At 44.3% G+C, this 18,885-nt stretch overlaps 2 protein-coding genes and 1 pseudogene across 2 annotated transcripts; 2 read left to right on the plus strand and 1 right to left on the minus strand.

Annotated features, from left to right (window-relative positions):
* Positions 1 to 2,553: 2,553 nt before the first annotated feature.
* Positions 2,554 to 3,489, plus strand: LOC135887474 (olfactory receptor 14I1-like). The gene has a single exon (XM_065415221.1). The coding sequence runs from the start codon at positions 2,554 to 2,556 to the stop codon at positions 3,487 to 3,489; it is 936 nt and encodes a 311-aa protein (XP_065271293.1).
* A 4,369-nt stretch (positions 3,490 to 7,858) lies between these two features.
* LOC135887940 (olfactory receptor 14A16-like) lies at positions 7,859 to 8,779 on the minus strand (annotated as a pseudogene).
* Positions 8,780 to 9,158: 379 nt separating this feature from the next.
* On the plus strand, positions 9,159 to 10,070 carry LOC135888479 (olfactory receptor 6M1-like; the record flags this gene model as incomplete). Its single annotated transcript, XM_065416284.1, has 1 exon — positions 9,159 to 10,070. A coding segment is annotated over one exon (912 nt), but the record flags the coding sequence as incomplete, so codon positions are not given.
* Positions 10,071 to 18,885: the final 8,815 nt, after the last annotated feature.

Raw genomic sequence — 18,885 nt, forward strand, 5'->3', positions numbered from 1 at the left:
TTTGAGTTTTGCCTGAATAAAAACAGAATAAAAACTGTCATAAGAACATAAGAATGGCCGTACTGGGTCAGACCAAAGGTCCATCTAGCCCAGTATCCTGTCTACCGACACTGGCCAATGTCAGGTTCCCCAGAGGGAGTGAACCTAACAGGTAATGATCAAGTGATCTCTCTCCTGCCATCATCTCCACCCTCTGTCAACAGAGGCTAGGGACACCATTCATTACCCATCCTGGCTAATAGCCATTAATGGACTTAACCTACATGAATTTATCCAGTTCTCTTTTAAACGCTGTTATAGTCCTAGCATTCACAACCTCCTCAGGCAAGGAGTTCCACAAGTTGACTGTGCGCTGTGTGAAGAAGAACTTCCTTTTATTTGTTTTAAACCTGCTGCCCATTAATTTCATTTTGTGGCCCCCAGTTCTTGTATTATGGGAATAAGTAAATAACTTTTCCTTATCTACTTTCTCCACATCACTCATGATTTTATATACCTCTATCATATCCCCCCTTAGACTCCTCTTTTCCAAGCTGAAGAGTCCTAGCCTCTTTAATCTCTCCTCATATGGGACCCGCTCCAAACCCCTAATCATTCTAGTTGCTGTTCTCTGAACCTTTTCTAATGCCAGTCTATCTTTTTTGAGATGAGGAGACCACATCTGTACGCAGTATTCAAGATGTGGACATACCATCGATTTATATAAGGGCAATAATATATTCTCTGTCGTATTCTCTATCCCCTTTTTAATGATTCCTAACATCCTGTTTGCTTTTTTGACCGCCACTGCACACTGCATGAACATCTTCAGAGAACTATCCATGATGACTCCAAGATCTTTTTCCTGATTGTTTTAGCTAAGTTAGCCCCATCATGTTGTATGGGCACCCATTGTACCAGTTTTGCAGTGGTGTAAACTCAGTGAAATCAGGGGAGTTATGGTGGCATAAATCTGGTATAATGGAGAGGACAATATAGCTCAAGGACTTCAAGATTTTTTTTAAAAAACCACTCTGGTTATTATTTCTTGTTCACGTGCAACATTTTAATGATTCAGGCCCTTTGACTCCAGCCTCTGCCACATCCTCCACCCCCTGAATGTTATTACTCTAGTCCCCGAGTTTCTCCTTCCCTCCACCTCACACAGCCCAGACCCCCAAACAACCCCCCTAGCCCTTAATCCCCTCCCTCCCCTCTCACAACTCTCCAACTCACGGACACTCTCCATCCCTGTTCTTTGAGATTCCCCCTTCCATGGCCAGAGCCAATTCTCCACCCAGAGTTCCTGACTCAACTTCCTCAGAGATCCCTGCTGAACCCCTCTGCCCACCAGTCCCCTTCTCTGCTCAGCCCCACTCCCCTGACATGGCCCAAGCCCCAGGGAATAGCCCCCCATCCCCGCTTCCGTATGTCCCACCTCCAAACACCAGACATTCTCTCCTGCTTCTCTCCATTGGCCAGCCCTGGCCACCACTTCCTTCCCACCCCACTCTCCTCCTTCCTCTGCATTGCCCTCTCTAGAGCTGGGAGAGGCTTTCAGTCCCTCATCCCATTTAGTCCATCACCTCTCAGCCAAGCCCACCCAAGGAGGGGAGCAGGGAGAGCCCATCTGTGGAGTAGATCCCTGTCTGCTAGGAACTGCACAGAGACCCAGCAACTCAGGACATCCAGCAAAGGGACACGACAGTGGCTGCTGGATAATACAGTGATGAGGGCAAGAGAGAGAGAGATAACCAAACAATCCTGGCAGTGGGCGGATAGATAGATAGATAGATAGATAGATAGATAGATAGATAGATAGATAGATAGATAGATAGATAGATAGATAGATCAATGATTCCTAACACTGGAGGCTTGAATGCATCGCAAGCTGGGAAAAATTCCTTAAAGAAAAGCACAGTAAGTTTGCCATTTCAATTAAATATGTTAGAGTATTAATATACAGGGGTAATTTAAGAACATACATTTGAATTATGTTTGGAACTCTTTAAGACTTTTGCTATCAAGTCAATCAACCATCTAGAGTCTATCAACATTTTTTTTTATATATAAAAAATAGGGTTTTCATAGACTTCCCAGAAATCTCCAATGTTTCATGTTTTGGCAAGTGAGAAACAAACATTTTCAGCAAAAAATAGCAGAAAACTGATTTTTTTCTGCCTAGATCCACCCAAAGAAACATGAGTTTTCAGTTTTCCTATGTATATATATGAAGTATCCGTGAAATATATTTGAGGATACCTGAGACTTTCTATGAAAATTTGATTAATTGAAAACACAATTTTCCTTTGAAAACAATTTAAGTAGAAAATTTCTGACCATGCTTAATTGGAAACTGAGCTTTAAGCAAGGCTGGGGAATGCAAATATTGTCCAATAATACAATAATTTCAAACCCATACATTCTATTTCATCTCTTCATATTTGCAGCCTTTGGTTCATACTGTTAGTTATGCCTAGGGCTCCAGCAAGGCCTATACTGACTGCAGCCAAACCCTGACCATTGCCCTTATCCTTCCCTTCACAGCCATCACATGATGTACTGAGGAAGAAAATGTCCAACCAAATCACTGTGACCGAGTTCCTTCTCCTGGGATTCTCTGACATTTGGGAGCTGCAAATTTTGCATTTCATGCTGTTTCTAGCGATTTACCTGGCAGCCCTGACTGGGAATCATCTCATCATCACAGCCATAGCTCTCAACCACCATCTTCATACACCCATGTATTTCTTCCTGAACAATCTGTCCATCCTAGACCTTAGCTCAATCTCCATTGTCGTCCCCAAGTCCATAGCCAATTCCCTCATGAGCACCAGGGCCATTTCGTATTATGGATGTGCCGCCCAATACTTTCTCTTCCTTTTCTTCACTGCAGCTGAGCTTCCCTTACTAATCATCATGGCGTACAACTGGTACATTGCCATCTGCCAACCACTGCACTGCAAGTCAATGATGAAAAGGAGAGCTTGTGTCCAAATGGCAGCCAGTACCTGGATCAGTGTGGTTCTCAATTCTGCACTGCACACTGGAAACACGTTTGCAATAATCTTCTGTGGAGACAATGAGATGGAGCAGTTCTTCTGTAAAATCCCCCAGCTCCTCAAACTTGCTTCCTATGACTCATATCTCAGTGAAACTGGGGTTATTGCCTTTAGTGTATACTTTGCCTTAAGCTACTTTGTTTTTATAATTGTGTCTTATGTACTGATCTTGAAAATAGTGCTGGGAATCCCCTCTGAGCAGGGCTGGCATAAAGCCTTCTCCGCCTGCATCCTTCACGTCATTGTGGTCTCTGTGTTTGTTTGCACTGCTAGTTTTGCCTATATTAAACCCACCTCCAGCTCAATCTCAGGTCTGGACCACATGGTGGCTGTTGTGTATTCCGTGGTGCCTTCCATGATTAATCCGATCATTTATAGCATGAGGAACAAGGATATCAGTGCTGCCCTGTGGAAAATGATTGGGTCAAGGCTATTCTCCAAAAAATAAAATGGCCAGGGGAACCTGGTGCCTGGCTCTTTGAAAATCCCATTTTAAATTCCTGGAAAGAATAGTCCTCCCCTTTGAAGAATATTCCCACATCTTTGTTGATTCTGCGGCTGGCGCCAGCCCACCTAATAGAAAAAAATTTCTTTTATTGGTATATTATAGAATCACAGAACCATAGAAATGTGAGGCTGAAGCTGAAAAGCTTGAGAAGCTGAGGCAGGACCTAGTAAATCTAGACCAGCACTGACAGTTGCTTGTCCAACTTGTTCTTCATAAAATCTCCAATGATGGGAATTCCACAAGCTCCCTTGGCAGCCTATTCCATTGATGGTACCTATGGTCCAAACCCCCTAGGGACCTTTAAAATTCTAAACTAAAGCCTGTTTTCAGTCTCTTGTTTGTTTGGTCCTTAATTGAGAGCCCTGGAGAACTAAATCCTTCTTTTCACCTATAAATCAAGTGCACTTGTCCAAGGCAATGTGTCTGTCATGTAACCTGGAGGTGCCATGTCTAGGGAGAAGACAGGAGGATGGGCTAAGACCAGAGCTGTGATTTTCTAAGAGGCCTAAGAAGTTAAACACAAGTTCCCAAGGACTCCTTTAACTCCATTAGACCCTACTCCAGAAAGGAGCCACAATGTTCATTATTTGGACAATATACCCACCATCAGTGCCTCTGGGACAGAATGCAGGAGATACAGTTTGTTGGAACTTATTCCTGGTAGAGGAGATTTCTAGGAAGCCGCACAGAAGCTGTTTGGGAGTGGTGAGCATGGTTGGTAGCTGGCCATTCATTTGGTTTTAAGCTGGATAATCCCCTTTTTGAGTGGTTTGTCCCCTGTCTGGTACTGAGACAAAACCAGACATGGTTTTGTCCAGTATCACGGATGAGGGACGCATGCAAGGTCACACTGTCAGGCAGGCCCATGAGGTAGGGGTGGGGCCACAGCTTTCCCAGAAGTACCAGATTGTCCGGTGTGGCGTTGCTTTCTAGAAATAATAAACCCCATAATGCTTTATAGAAATATGCTTATGAATGTAAATATGACATGACTGGAATATGTTTTATGTTAGATATGCCATGTAACATATCTCTGCAAAGGTTATGATCTACTGGATATATTCATCCTAATTACATGCATGCATCATTTTGTATTCGAAGTTATGAATATTGGCTATGTACTTGTTGGATTTTAAGTAGCCCCAGTGAAGCAGTTGGTCAGCTTCTTGAGAAAAGACTATTCTCAGTAAGTGCCCAATCAAGAAACACTTAAGCTAACAATGAACTCTGAGAGATGCCAATCCACCTCTGAGCTTTCCTGGGAATGTGGCATCATCCGGAAAAGTTCTGAGTCATTCATGGACATGTGACTTGCCCATGTGACTCCAAAACTGTATCTTGCAGCTGGCTTCTGCATAGGAGAGGAAAAGGGGTTTCCACCCAAAAGAGAAAGTCTATTTAAGCCACTGGAAACTTTTGTTTTCAGCTGGCTCAAGAGATAGCTTCTCCACCCCCAAAGGATACCTGAAAGAAATTGGAACAAAGGACTGTAACCACAGGGGTGTGAGTAATTGCTGGACTGTAAAAGAAGCTTACTGGAACATCTCTGAGGGTGAGATTTCATCTGGAATCACTTTCTTACTGTATTAGGCATAGACTTGCGTGTTTTATTTTATTATGCTTGGTAATTCATTTTGTTGTGTCTGTTATTACTTGGAACTTCTTAAATCCGACTCTTTGTATTTAATAAAATCACTTTTGACGTATTAATTAACCCAGAGTTTGTATTAATATCTGGGGGGAAACAGCTCTGCATATCTCTCTATCAGTGTTATAGAGGGTGAACAATTTATGAGTTTATCCTATATAAACTTTATTCAGGGTAAAATGGATTTATTTGGGGTTTGGACCCCATTCAGAGTAGGAAACCTGAGTGTTGGAGATAGGAACACTTCTTAAGCTGTTTTCAGTTAAGCCTGCAGCTTTTGGGGGACGTGGTTCAGACCTGGGTCTGTGTTTGTAGCAGGCTAACGTGTCGGGCTCAAACCCAAGCTGGTAGGGAAGACAGGCTCAGAAGTAGTCCAGGCACAACAGGTGCCAGTTCCCAAGGGGGTTTCTGTGATCCAACCCATCAGATCCGGTATTCTGGGAATGCCTCAGTGGCCAACCTTGTCGAGGGAAGAGTTGGGAAACATTTTTCTAAGACATTGGCAGATTATTTAACTCATCTAAAAACATAGCAGCATTTGTCACAAACAGGTTGAGGAAACCATTTCCCAATGACAAGTTACTTTGACCTGCTCTACCAACCTAAGCTGAGAGCAACACACACATCCCTGCCCATGCCATGGATCTTCAGTCTCCAGGGTGCAGGGGGACTAGGAATGGGCATACCTGAGATGATCCAGGAATAAACCTGCTCCTCCTCTCACTAAAGAATTCTTCCCCTCTTAGGTCTCACTCCTGCTGCTGTTCTGCAGTATCTTGGTAGGCAACATCAGCCTCTGATTAGTGCAGGAATATGGTCCCCTGAAGTACTCAGGCCACTTGCGCATATGTGAGGGTCACCATCTAATCCAGTCTGGCCCCCGGGGGACTCAATCAGAGACATCCAGAGTACGAGCTTCTACAGCTTGAGCTGAACAGCCAGGCTGCCTGACATCCACCAGAACAGCCCCCTATCCCCTAGGTGGGGCACAGAGGGGCCTCATAACACGCACGGCCTATGGGTGGTGTTTATACAGTGACACTGTGTGGCTGCAGAGGTCAAGGGCTTCATTTGAGCTGGAGTCACCTATCCCCAGCCAGAAGGACAGGGTGTCACAGACAGTTGTACTAAAGAAACGCCATGGACTCTACTGGATTTTATTCTCTGTGTGGCCCCTTCTCCTCTCCCCCATCCACACACATCCATAAAGTCACAGATTTCAAGGCCTGAAGGGATGACCAGATGATACAGTCTGACCTGCTGTATGCCAACACCACCCAGCATCTGCACACCAAACCCAACAACTGAAATTAGATCGAATTGTCACAGCCCTCAGGACACTAGATGGTTCTCTGCCATTGGCAAAGAATAGGAGAGACTGAAGGGCTCCAGTGCCCAAGGCCCCCACAATGGCAGGGAAATTATTGAGATACACCCAGAAAATCGTGAGAAGTGACCTGCACCACACACTGCCGAGGAAAGTGAACCCCCCACAATGTCCCTGCCAATCTGACCAGGGGGAAAATTCCTTCCTGATGCCCACATGGTGATCAGTCAGACCCTGAGCATGTGGGCAAGAACCAGCCAGCCAAGAACCTGAGAAAGAGAGAATGGTTCAGTGTCACCTCAGAGCCCTGGCACATCCCACCCAATGTCCCATCTCCAGCCAGGGGTGCCCAATGCTTCAGAGATTTAAATAAAATCTCCCAGAACACACTGGGTCACACAGAATACACTGGGAGGAATCCCTTCCTGACCCCTGCCAGTGGCCAGATGAAACCCTGAAGCATGAGCTTTTAGGAACATAAGACATATGCTGCAATTGAGCCCCAGGGTTGCTGAGCCCTGTCCCCCACCATCACAAGCAGCGACGTCATACAGTCCCAATCAGACATGTGTCCAGCTCTCTCTTCAAACTAATTCAGTCATTTGCCTCCCACAACTCCTATTGGGAGGCTGCTCCAGAACCTCACCCCACTCGTGGTTAGAAACCTCCCTGTAATTTCTAGCCAGTCTCTCCATCTCTCACACGCCTGAATGTACATGTGAGCCAGACTGACACAGTCTGGCTCCTTGTCCCCCTCTAGTGGTTAGGCCATGAATGATGGTTTAGAAGACAGTGGGCCCAGTCCCCAGCTGGTGGTAATGGATATACAGCTCCATTGAAGGCAGTATCTCAGATCCACAGATGCTGCAAATTGCTTTAGCGCCACCAAAGTCAATGGAACGTGTTGAGGATCTACCCCAGTCTTACTCCAGTCTGATTCCTTTGGTTCCAATGAAGCCACTACTGATTTATACACACAAGCAAGAAAGACAACTCCCATCATTGTTTTCAGTGGCCATGGAATGGGTGCAAGTGACCAAGCAGTGTAACGGGTATTGTTTTGGCACAGAATGAAAGTCTGATTCCTCTCGTGCACACAATTTACACCCATTTACTCCACAAGTGGACCAGATTTTCTACTGGTGTAAATCACCCCAGCAGTAGTGACATCAGCGAAGTTAATCTGGATTTGCATTGGTGCAACTGATGCCAAAATCAGACCTGGTTCTGTGCAAGCTGTGTGGTCATGGAAATAACTCACGTTAATGAATACTTAAAGATACTACGTAAGCAAACTTTAATTAGAGAAAGACAGAAAATTGATTCTTGGTGAATTACCTACACCCAGTCTTTCTCCTCAGGGCAGCTTTGATCTCTTTGTTCCTCATGCTGTAGATAATTGGATTCATGATTGGTGGCAATATGGAATAAAGAACAGTCACCACAAGCTCCAGAGCAGATGGGGAGCTGGAGGTGGGTTTCAGGTAGGCAAACGCCCCAGTGCAAACAAACAAGGAGACCACAGAGAGGTGAGGGAGGCAGGTGGAGAAGGCTTTATGCCGGCCCTGCTCAGAGGGGATCCTGAGCACTGATTTGAAGATCTGAACATATGACACAATGATAAAAACAAAGCAGCCTTAGACTAAACACACAGTAAATGCAAGAACCCTAACTTCACTCAGATATGAGTCAGAACAGGTGAGCTTCAGCAGCTGGGGGATTTCACAGAAGAACTGATCCACCATGTTGCCTCCACAGAAGGTCAATGCAAATGTGTTTCCGGTATGTAGCACAGAGAAGAGAACCCCAGTGATCCTGGCACCGGCTGCCATTTGGACACAAACTCTGCTGTTCATCATTCTCTCATAGTGCAGTGATTGGCAGATGGCTATATATTAGTCATACACCATGACGGTGAGAAGGGAAAAATCCACTGCCAGCAAGAAGAAGGGGGAAAAGACTTGGGCAACACATCCAGCATAGGAAATGTACTTGGTGTTCATGAGGGAGTTGGCCATGGATTTGGGAACAGTGACAGAGATGGAGCCAAGGTCTAGGATCCACAGATTCATTAGGAAGAAGTACATGGGGCTGTGAACGTGGTGGTCGAAGGCTATGACCATGAAGATAAGAAGATTCCACATCAGGGCTGCCAGGTAAATCAGTAGGAACACCACAAAGTGCAAAATCTGCAGCTCCCGAACATCAGAGAATCCCAGGAGAAGGAACTCGGTCACGGTGATTAGGTTGGGCATTTTCTTTCTCAAGACATCATGTGATGGTTGCAGAGGGAGGGACAAGAGCAAGGGCCAGGATTAGATCGGTTAAATAACTCTCCTTTTGTGATAACCACCTTAATTTCCTTCAGTCAGACCCTTAGCTTGTGAAGTTTGGTGTAATATGGGAATGGGATGGGGAAAGCAGCTCCACTGATTCCAGTGCTGTTACTCCTGACTTGCATTGGGGTGAGAGAAAGTAGAATCAGCTCAATGGACTCCAGTGCAGTTACTCCTAATTTACATCAGGGCGATGAAAAGGAGAATTAGGTACAATTGCTTTTGAGGTATTTGTATTTGTATACCTCTGTCACTCAGATGTGGGCAAACTCTGGATAACATTGTATAAACGTTACTATCCTCAGTTTACCAAAGGGAATCAGGGGTCTGGCTGGCCAGATTCTGCTGTCAGGGCACTGCTGTGAATGTTGTGGTGGCAATGACTGGGAACTCCATCACCTTGGTATGCACTGACTACCGCCTGCAGTCACCCATGTATTTCTTCCTTTGCAATCTGTCCCTCATTGAAATCCCCATGATTATGATTGTGGTCCCAAAAATGCTTGAGAACTTCCTATCAGGGAGGAATACCATCTCCTTTTATGGCTGCCTGGCTCAGTCCTACTTCTATTTCCTGCTGGGCATTTCAGAGTATGTCTTGTTGGTCAGGATGTCCTACGATCAATATGTGGCCATATGTTACCCACTGAACTACAGCACCATCATGAATAGAAAGGTCTGCGTCTGGCTGGTGGTAGGATCACGGATGGGGGGATTCTTCTCCATCTTGGTCCCTAGCGTGATCAAACTTGGATTGCCCTACTGTGGCCACAACATCATCAACCGTTTCTTCTGCTACCGCGCACCCTTGTTATACCTCGCCTGTGCCGACATCCGGCTGGTGGAATTCATCAACTTCATCATCTTGCTGCCTGTGTTGCTAGCCTCCCTGATGTTGATGGTCATCTCCTACGTGTATATTATCTGCACCATCATCCGTATCCCATCCGCCAAGGGCAGGGAGAAAGCTTTCTCCACCTGTGCCTCTCATTTCACTGTGGTCACCATCGGCTATGGCACTTCCATCTTCATCTACATCATGCCCTTGCAAGTCAGCTCCATGAACCTCAACAAGGTCGCCTCTTTGATGACCACAGCAGTGACCCCAATGCTCAACCCACTCATATTCAGCCTCAGGAACCAGAAGGTCAAGGAGGTGTTGAGGGTCTCAATTGACAAGTGCCTGGGGCTCATCAAACACACACTCTGAGCTGGGCTAAGAAGGAGACAGTGCAGAAGTATTGAGGTTTTGTATTCCCTGGTGCTGCTGCTTTAGTTCCAGTGGAAGATGTCCATGGTCATGATTCTTCAGGGTGCAGACAGCCTCTTGGAGTTTGCTGAGCACCCACAACTCCCATTGCTGTCATTGAGAATGTTCGGCATTTCCCAAGAAGCACCTGGCAGGATCAAAAATGAAGGCCTAAGTGTTCTTTTCAATGCTGCCCATGTGTAGTTTAGCTGCTCCTTCTATTTCCTGTGCTGATGGCTTGGTTATAAACTTACAAGTGATTTATAAGTGCCCCACAGCAGCAGCATCCACTGATCCACCATTTAGGATTATAGCATCTCAGCTAGGGACAAAGACCATGCTGAAGATGTTGATTGTTTCCTATTGTTTTCTGTGACCAGTGCAGAAGAAGTGGGTATTTTAGGAGGGAGGTATGACAACATATACCAATATGAATAAAAGAAAAGTTTTATTTAATAGTTCTTTCTTTCTTTCTTTCTTTCTTTCTTTCTTTCTTTCTTTCTTTCTTTCTTATTTTAAAATCACTCCTTTCATGTCAGTACTGCAGAAGAAGCTGCCTTTAGAAGGGAAATATAATAAAAACATACCAATCAGAATATATAAAATAAAATATTCTGAATTTAAAAAGGAAAATACAATGTATGCATTTATTTGGGCACAGTATATCTCTTGTGTGAAAGTGAGACTCTTCATAATCAGCATTTTGTGTAAACTGATATGTAAACTGAGGCACAGACAGGTGAATCAATTTTCTTAAAGTCATACAGTGAGTCAGAAACAGAATCCAGGAGTAATCACTCTCAGTCCTCTACTCTAAACAATTAGGCATTTCTTCATGCCAGAGCTGGAAATAGAAGCCAGAACACTCAGGGCCCCCTTGCTCTAACCACTAGATCCCACTCCCCTCCCTGAGCTGGGAATAGAAGACAGAATTAGAGCTGAGTGAATCACTGATTTTTTTGGTTCAATGGCCAACCCCAAAACTATGGAAAAATAAAAATAAAATTGGGTCAACCAGAAATGGATTTTTTTCTTCCCCAAAATGGAAAAACCCAAAACAATTGGGTTAAACAAAAACAAAACATTTTGGTTAACCTGAAATGAAACATTTAATTTTGTTTTGGTCAAACAAAACACTTCATTTGACCAAAATTATTATTATCATTATTTTGTTTGTTTCATTGTGTTCTTCGGGGTATGAGGGTTGGCTTTTTTTGTTTTTACCATGTTGTTTGTTTTTAAAATAAAGCTAGTTAACCATCTAAAAAAAGTCATTTTGGGGAAAAAATCAAAATGTTTCATTTAGTAAATATTAAAATGAGCTGATTTTTTTTCAGACAAAACTATTCACCAAATTTGATCTGAATTCATGAATAGTTTTGGTTGCTCTGAAACTGCATTTTTTGACTAATAAATTATTTGTCATTAAAATTTTGCCCACCTTTACCCAGAAGCCCAAACTAATAGGCCTCCCTGATGTAACATGTAGAGCTTAAACCTTGTAGTTCACACAGTCAAGAGAGCAGTTAGGAAAAGAACACAGAGATCAGTTCTTCCTTATCTCCATTCTGTAAACCCAGCTTGGACACTTATTATCTGTCATTACCGCCTATGGCTGATGCTTACAGATGATCTAAGCCTCTGACTGCCAGATGATGGGACTGGACGACAGGGGATGGATCACTCAAAAATTGCCCTGTTCTGTCCATACCTTCTGAAGCATCTGGCATCAGCCACTGTCGGAAGACAGGACACTGGGCTAGATGGACCATTGGTCTGACCCAGTATTGCCATTTTTATGAGACAAATTACTACAGAATCAACAGTCTGACCTCTCACAAATAGAGATGAGTGATTTTTTTTGAATAGTTTATACACCAAAAAATGCAGTTTTGGTTGACCCAAAACTGTTCTGCCATGAGTGTCAAGTTTGCCAAATAGTTTTGAGCAAACTAAAAAAAAAAATCAAAATGTTTTGGTAATGTTGAAGTTAAATTTTTCATGTCAATCAAACTCGACAAATTTTGCTTTGATTTCAGTCATTTTGACTAAAGGAAAGGAGGATGAGATTCACAAAATGTCATGTGGGGTAGAGGGGAAAGGAGACCTCCCTTTTAATCTTTCCATGACGGAAAATGTCTAAATTTCTGTTAAAACCGCAAAATATACCCAAGCTAAAATTTGTGTGCATTGCTTGCTAAATAACTGATAACTATGTGTTTGTAAGAGGCGTCCCACCCATACTGGTGACCACAAGGCCAGGGGAGTTAAGATAAACAAGAAAGTACAGTTAAGGACAAAAACAGGGAAGCTGAGGCAAAAAGGAAAGTATAGTAGAGAAAAACAACTTTGAGCTAAAAGTAGCCAATAGATGAAGCAGTCACCTTATATAGGTTAGGTATCATTAATAACAATTAACCCATGGAAAGGCTAATATTGTGTGTGTTTTATATTAATTGGAAGCTGTGTAATGCTTTTTGCTAATTGGAAGAAATTTATTGAATATGTATAAATATGCTACTGTGTAAGGGGGTAATTGGAACATTATTGGATAAATTCATCATGACCTGCCTATGCCACAGGAGAAGTTAACTGGTCCTAACTTTTTTCTGCCTATCTGTCACTATCTACTGCTTTAACAGTGGCTGTTAACCTCAAGAAATGCTTTTGGTTCAAATAAAGGTTTGACCCAACCTGAGTGTGTTCGCCGAAATGTGCTATAGAAAACCCAACAGTTCCCCGCTCTATCTCATGTGGAGATCTCTGAAGTTGGGTCTTCTACACTACAAAAGAGCGCCCTAATCATTGGATTACGGGATGGTCTGGTGTAGGGCTCTCTCTCAGTCTTTGATGTTGAAGCTGCTCCACTATGTATAAATAATAAACAGAGACATGGACTTAGCTCTTCAACATCCAAGGTGAACACTCGAAACACTAGGCTTTAGAGTCATCCTCATGCTCTTGTACCTGGCCCAATGACTATTCATTGTCATTCATAGTGGCAATTCTTAGCCTATCTCACCTGCAGGGCCTGATCCAGTAGGAGTGCTCTGAGGTAACCCAACTCCACACAGGGGGCAGCAGGAGGAACTCCATTATAACCTTTAGCTCAATTGTTAGGGTGCTCACCTGGGATGTGAGATGCCCTGGTTCAGATTCCCTCTCCACATTGAGTAGAGGGTGAAATTAAACCCAGGTCGCTAACGTACCAGGTGAGTGTCCTAACAAGTGGGCTAAAAGCTATAAGGCATTGCATCTTCTCCCCAGGCATGTCTTGCAAAAAATGGCATAGGTACCTAACTCCAGGAGAGGATTCACAGCTGAAAATCCGAAACAGAGCTAGGTGACTACCTCCAGCCCAGATTTAGGAGCTGAACTCCCTGAGAGGCGCAGGCTTAAGACACATCCCTCTCATTGGCATCTGGCTTTGGCTAATTTAAGCATCTCCCTGCCTAGCATGATGGCTTCTGTGGATCCCATTCTTAGGTGCCTATCTCTTCCCATTCAATGTATAGGGAGCCTGGGTGCCTAAATCAGGATTTGTTGATTCCACTGGCTGTCTTGGTGTCTTAAAATTAGGTGTTGCGACACATTGCAATGCCTTAGTCTTTTTGTGGAGCTGGGCCTTGGCCACCCAGTGAAAACCAGAAACAAGAGGTTAGGAACATAGGGTCCCTCATCCCCCATGTGTGTCCCTACCCCTGGGTTACAAGTTATGAGTCGGGTTGGCAGAAATCATTTATTAAAAAATAATTTTGAGCAATATTATTGATGTTTATTTTTAAGCTCCCCCCCATTTTTTTTTATTTAGGATTCACAGTTGTGCAAAATCAGGGGTTTTAAGCTCCCCCCCATCCCCACAATGTTTATCGATTTAAATTTTCACAGTTGCAGGAAATTATGGTGGAGGGGATCATACAATAATTATTTAATGACAGTAGATGCTGAGTGTCAAAAAGTTAAAGCTTTATAAAATGTTATAATACACATTGTCACATCACATGTGAAAATATACAAAGTAAATATCCTTAAATAAAACTGTAATAAGTTCTCAAGTAGCATTTTTCTTACTTTGCCTGTCAGTTTTGATTATCGATGGAAATATTTTTTTGTCGGTTTGTGGGTGTTTGGTGAAATCGACATTTATTAATATTTACCAATAAAAATTGAATCCCTCATAGCCTAGTTATGAGGGAAATCCTCCTTCCCCCCTCCACTGTTTTGTGTGGATTTCGGCGTGCTCAGAACCCACCTACCAGATCAAGTTCCACAGGAGAAAGAAGTGCAGTAATGTCTATGTTCACCTGGGTTTGAGGATACAGCTGGGGCTTAGACTTGAGACAGGCACCTCAAGTGAGGCAGCAGTGTGCATGCCTAGAGCAGAAACATAAGCACTTTGCAGCAAAACTTTAGGCATCGAGTGAATTAAGGCACTTACCGGGTTAGGCAACAGCTAAGTGGGGGCTTTGAGGATCTCAGTCATGCCTAAATTTTGAACTTAGGTGTCTAAAGTAGTAGTGTTGTGTTAATTAAGATGGAATATGTGGGCCCAAAAAGTCAAAGGTGTTAGCATAACCCTGTCACTGTCCAACATCAAACAATGTTAAACAAGTTTCAGGGTTTGATACACACAGGCCTCAGCCTGCTTAATCCCACGGCAAACACACCATTAAAATCCTTTTAACCTTTTATTAAAGATAAAGAAAAAAAGAAAGCACAGTTAAAGCATTTGAAATGTAAGGTATTAAATAAGGCTTTCATTTTAACAACATCCCTCACTCCCTGTCCCTTTAGCTGAAGAGAGTTTTAGAAGGGGGAAAAAAAACAACCTTTGTCTGTCAGTCTCTTAGATGGCATCAAATATGGTAATAACTGTCCTTTGGATGGAAAGTGAAGAAATTAGTTGAGATGGGCTGGAGCTGTTATTGTTAAAGTCCAATCCCATTTCATTTGAGGCGGTGTTTGGGAATTAAGCTGATTATAACATTTACTAGTGAACTTTCCATAGTTAATTCCCAAGCAGACAAAAATTATGGGCCCAATTGTCACAGCAGTAGTTAGGCAGCTAAATGCTTTTGTGGATCTGGGTCTTAGTGCTAAAGGACCTGCCCTGAGTAAATGGAATAGATATAATTAGAAGTGAGCACCTCCTGTTGCCCAGACCAGTGCGTAACCCACTGGACTATGCTGTGTACGAATGAAGTGTAAGGAACACAATAATTATATGGTAGGAGGCACGTGAAATGAATTAAATGGCACATTAAAGGTCTCTGCCATCACAAGTGAGCCTATGACATATGGGCAAAGACTAAAACATTCTGAAAGGTACCAGTAGTTGGGTTCACAGATGGTAACCTAGTTAAAATTTATTGGGAAAAAAGTGTCATTTTTTTAATCTTTCCATGTACAACTCAAAAAGTGGCTCTGGGATTCTCCAATGAGTGGATCCCCTGGGGTACCTGTGATCATTTAAACTAGTCAACCTCACCCAGTTGAGGCAGACCTACTTCACAGAGAATGGCAAGTAGATCATTTTTGAGACCAGAAGAACTAGAGTCAACATATAAAAGTACAATTTGCTTAGATTTGAAAATACCCGTTGGACAAGTCAAAAGATCCTGATGTTGCAGGTGCTGTTTGAGGGCTTCTCATGGCTTGACATGAAGGGAAAAATCAGAGTGATTACTTCTTTTCAGTCTTTGAAGAAGTTCAGAATAAACTACTTTAGTATTTAATCCAAAAAAGGAGGGACTAGAATTTAAAAATTACCCTACAAGAATTTGTTCTACAGTAGTTGGTGATGATTGAGGCACAGGGCTCAATCTGTGTCTAGCCGGCTTAGCCTTATGGCATCTTCCTAACATCACAGACCTAGGGCCTGGTCTACACTATGAGTTTACGTCGACTTTAGGAGTGTTAAATCGAATTAAGCCTGGACATGTTCACACAGCTAAGTCCTTTTTTTCGACTTAAAGGGCCCTTTAAACCAGTTTCTTTACTCCACCTCTGACGAGGGGATTAGCGCTAAAATCGGCCTTAGCGGGTCGGAATTGGGGTAGTGTGGACGGAATTCGACGTTATTGGCCTCCGGGAGATATCCCACAGTGCTTCATTGTGACCGCTCTGGACCGCACTCTCAACTCAGATGCACTGACCAGGTAGACAGGAAAAGCCCCGCAAACTTTTGAATTTCATTTCCTGTTTGCCCAGCGTGGAGAGCACAGGTGACCACGCAGAGCTCATCAGCACAGGTAACCATGATGGAGTCCCAGGATCGCAAAAGAGCTCCAGCATGGACAGAACGGGAGGTACAGGATCTGCTCGCGATATGGGGAGATGAATCAGTGCTAGCTGAACTCCGTAGCAGTAAGCGAAATTGCAAAATATTAGAAAAGGTCTCAAAGGCCATGAAGGACAGAGGCCATAACAGGGACGCACAGCAGTGCCGCGTGAAAATTAAGGAGCTAAGGCAAGCCTACCACAAAGCCAGAGAGGCAAACGGAAGGTCCGGGGCAGAGCCAAAAACATGCCGCTTCTACGCGGAGCTGCATGCGATCCTAGGGGGTGCAGCCACCACTACACCAACCGTGTGCTATGACTCCTTGAGTGGAGAAAAACACAGGGAAGATGGTTCGGGGAATGAGAAAGATGAGGTTGAAGATAATGGAGAGAGCTCACAGCATCAAGGAAGCAGAGAAACCTGTTTCCCCAACAGCCAGGATTTGTTTATCACCCTGGACCTGGAACCAGTAACCCCCCATCTCACCCAAGGTGTGCTCCCAGACCCTGAGGGCACAGAGGGGATCTCTGGTGAGTGTACCTTTGTAAATATTACACATTGTTTAAAATCAAGCGTGTTTAATGATTAATGATTAATTTGCCCTGGCAATCGCGGCCAGTACAGCTACTGGAAAAGTCTGTTAACATCTATGGGGATGGAGTGGAAATCCTCCAGGGACATCTCCAGAAAGCTCTCCTTCATATACTCCCAAAGCCTTTGCAAAAGGTTTCTGGGGAGGGCTGCCTTATCCAGTCCGCCATGGTAGGATACTTTACCACGCCAAGCCAGTAGCACGTAGTCTGGAATCATTGCATAACAAAGCATGGCAGCGTATGGTCCCGGTGTTTGCTGGCATGCAGACAACATCCATTCCTTATCGCTCTTTGTTATCCTCAGGAGAGTGATATCATTCACGGTCACCTGGTTGAAATGGGGTGATTTTATTAAGGGGACATTCAGAGTTGCCCGTTCCTGCTGTGCTGAACAAAAATGTTTCCCGCTGTTAGCCGCGCGGTGGGGGGGGAGGGGTGAAGTGATCATCCCAGAGACATGGGGGGGGGGGGTGTGGGGGGAGAGGGGTACTTGGGTTTGTGCTGCATGTTAACCCGGAAACCGCAGCCCCTCCTTTTACATTGCAAACCAATTTTAAATGGCCAACCCAACGGGTGCTTGGTATGGGAAATGAGGGCGCTACTGTTTGAAACCATTCCCACATGTTAAGAAGGTTAAAAAAGCCAAAAGACTGAGGCTTACCATGGCTGCCTGCAAGCCGAAATCTTTTGCCTGGCACTGCGTGAGTGATCTCTCACACCAAACCTGCAGGCCCTCAATATAAGAGGAAAAATGCGACCTTGTAACGAAAGCACATGTGCTGTGTAATGTGAACATCAAAATGTAACGTGAAACAGTGTACCCATTGTTCTCTAAAATGTGTCTTTTTTAACCACCTCTCCCTTCTCCTCCACCAGCTGCAAATGTTTCTCCTTCGCAGAGGCTAGCGAAGCTTAGAAGGAGAAAACGGAGGACTCGGGATGATATGTTCTCGGAGTTCCAGATATCCTCCCACACTGACAGAGCACAGCAGAATGCGTGGAGGCAGTCAATGACTGACTACAGAAAAGCACAATATGAACGAGAGGAGAGGTGGCGGGCTGAATCGCGGGATGAACAGAGCAAGTGGCGGGCTGAAGAGGATAGGTGGCGTCAGCTTGCATACAGAACTCAAGAGTCGATGCTCCGGCTGCTGGAGCATCAAACTGATATGCTCCAGCATATGGTTGAGCTGCAGGAAGGTAAGCAGGATCAGAGACCGCCGCTACAGCCCCTGTCTAACCAACAGCACTCCTCCCCAAGTCCCATTGCCTCCTCACCCAGACGCCCAAGAACACGGTGGGGGGGCCTCCGGCCACCCAGTCACTCCACCCCAGATTATTGCCCGAGCATGGGAAGGCTGACCTTCAATAAGTGGTAAAGTTTTAAACTGTAGTGTGTCCTTTTCCTTCCCTCCTCCCGCACCCATCCTGGGGTACCCTGGCAATTATCCCCCTAGTTGTGTGATAAATTAATAAAGATTACATGAATGAGAAGTAACAATGACTGTATTGCCTCTGCAAGCGATGCTCGAAGGGGGGAGGGGAGGGTGGTTTGTTTACAGGAAGTAGAGTGAACTGGGTGGGAGGGGGAAGTTTTCATCAAGGAGAAACAAACAGAAGTTTCACACCGTAGCCTGGCCAGTCACAAAACTCGTTTTCAAAGCTTCTCTGATGCGCACCACACCCTGCTGTGCTCTTCTAACCGCCCTGGTGTCTGGCTGCGCGTAATCAGCAGACAGGTGATTTGCCTCAACCTCCCACCCCGCCATAAATGTCTCCCCCTTACTCTCACAGATATTGTGGAGCGCACAGCAAGTAGCAATAACAATGGGGATATTCTTTTCGCTGAGGTCTGAGCGAGTCAGTAAGCTGCGCCAGCGCGCTTTTAAACGGCCAAATGCAC

Source organism: Emys orbicularis, chromosome 13 (genome assembly GCF_028017835.1).
Source record: "Emys orbicularis isolate rEmyOrb1 chromosome 13, rEmyOrb1.hap1, whole genome shotgun sequence".
In the NCBI taxonomy this organism is placed as follows: domain Eukaryota; kingdom Metazoa; phylum Chordata; order Testudines; family Emydidae; genus Emys; species Emys orbicularis.

Bases quoted from the DNA above. Each gene is read 5' to 3' on its own strand.
- LOC135887474 (XM_065415221.1), top strand. From the start codon at position 2,554: ATGTCCAACCAAATCACTGTGACCGAGTTCCTTCTCCTGGGATTCTCT.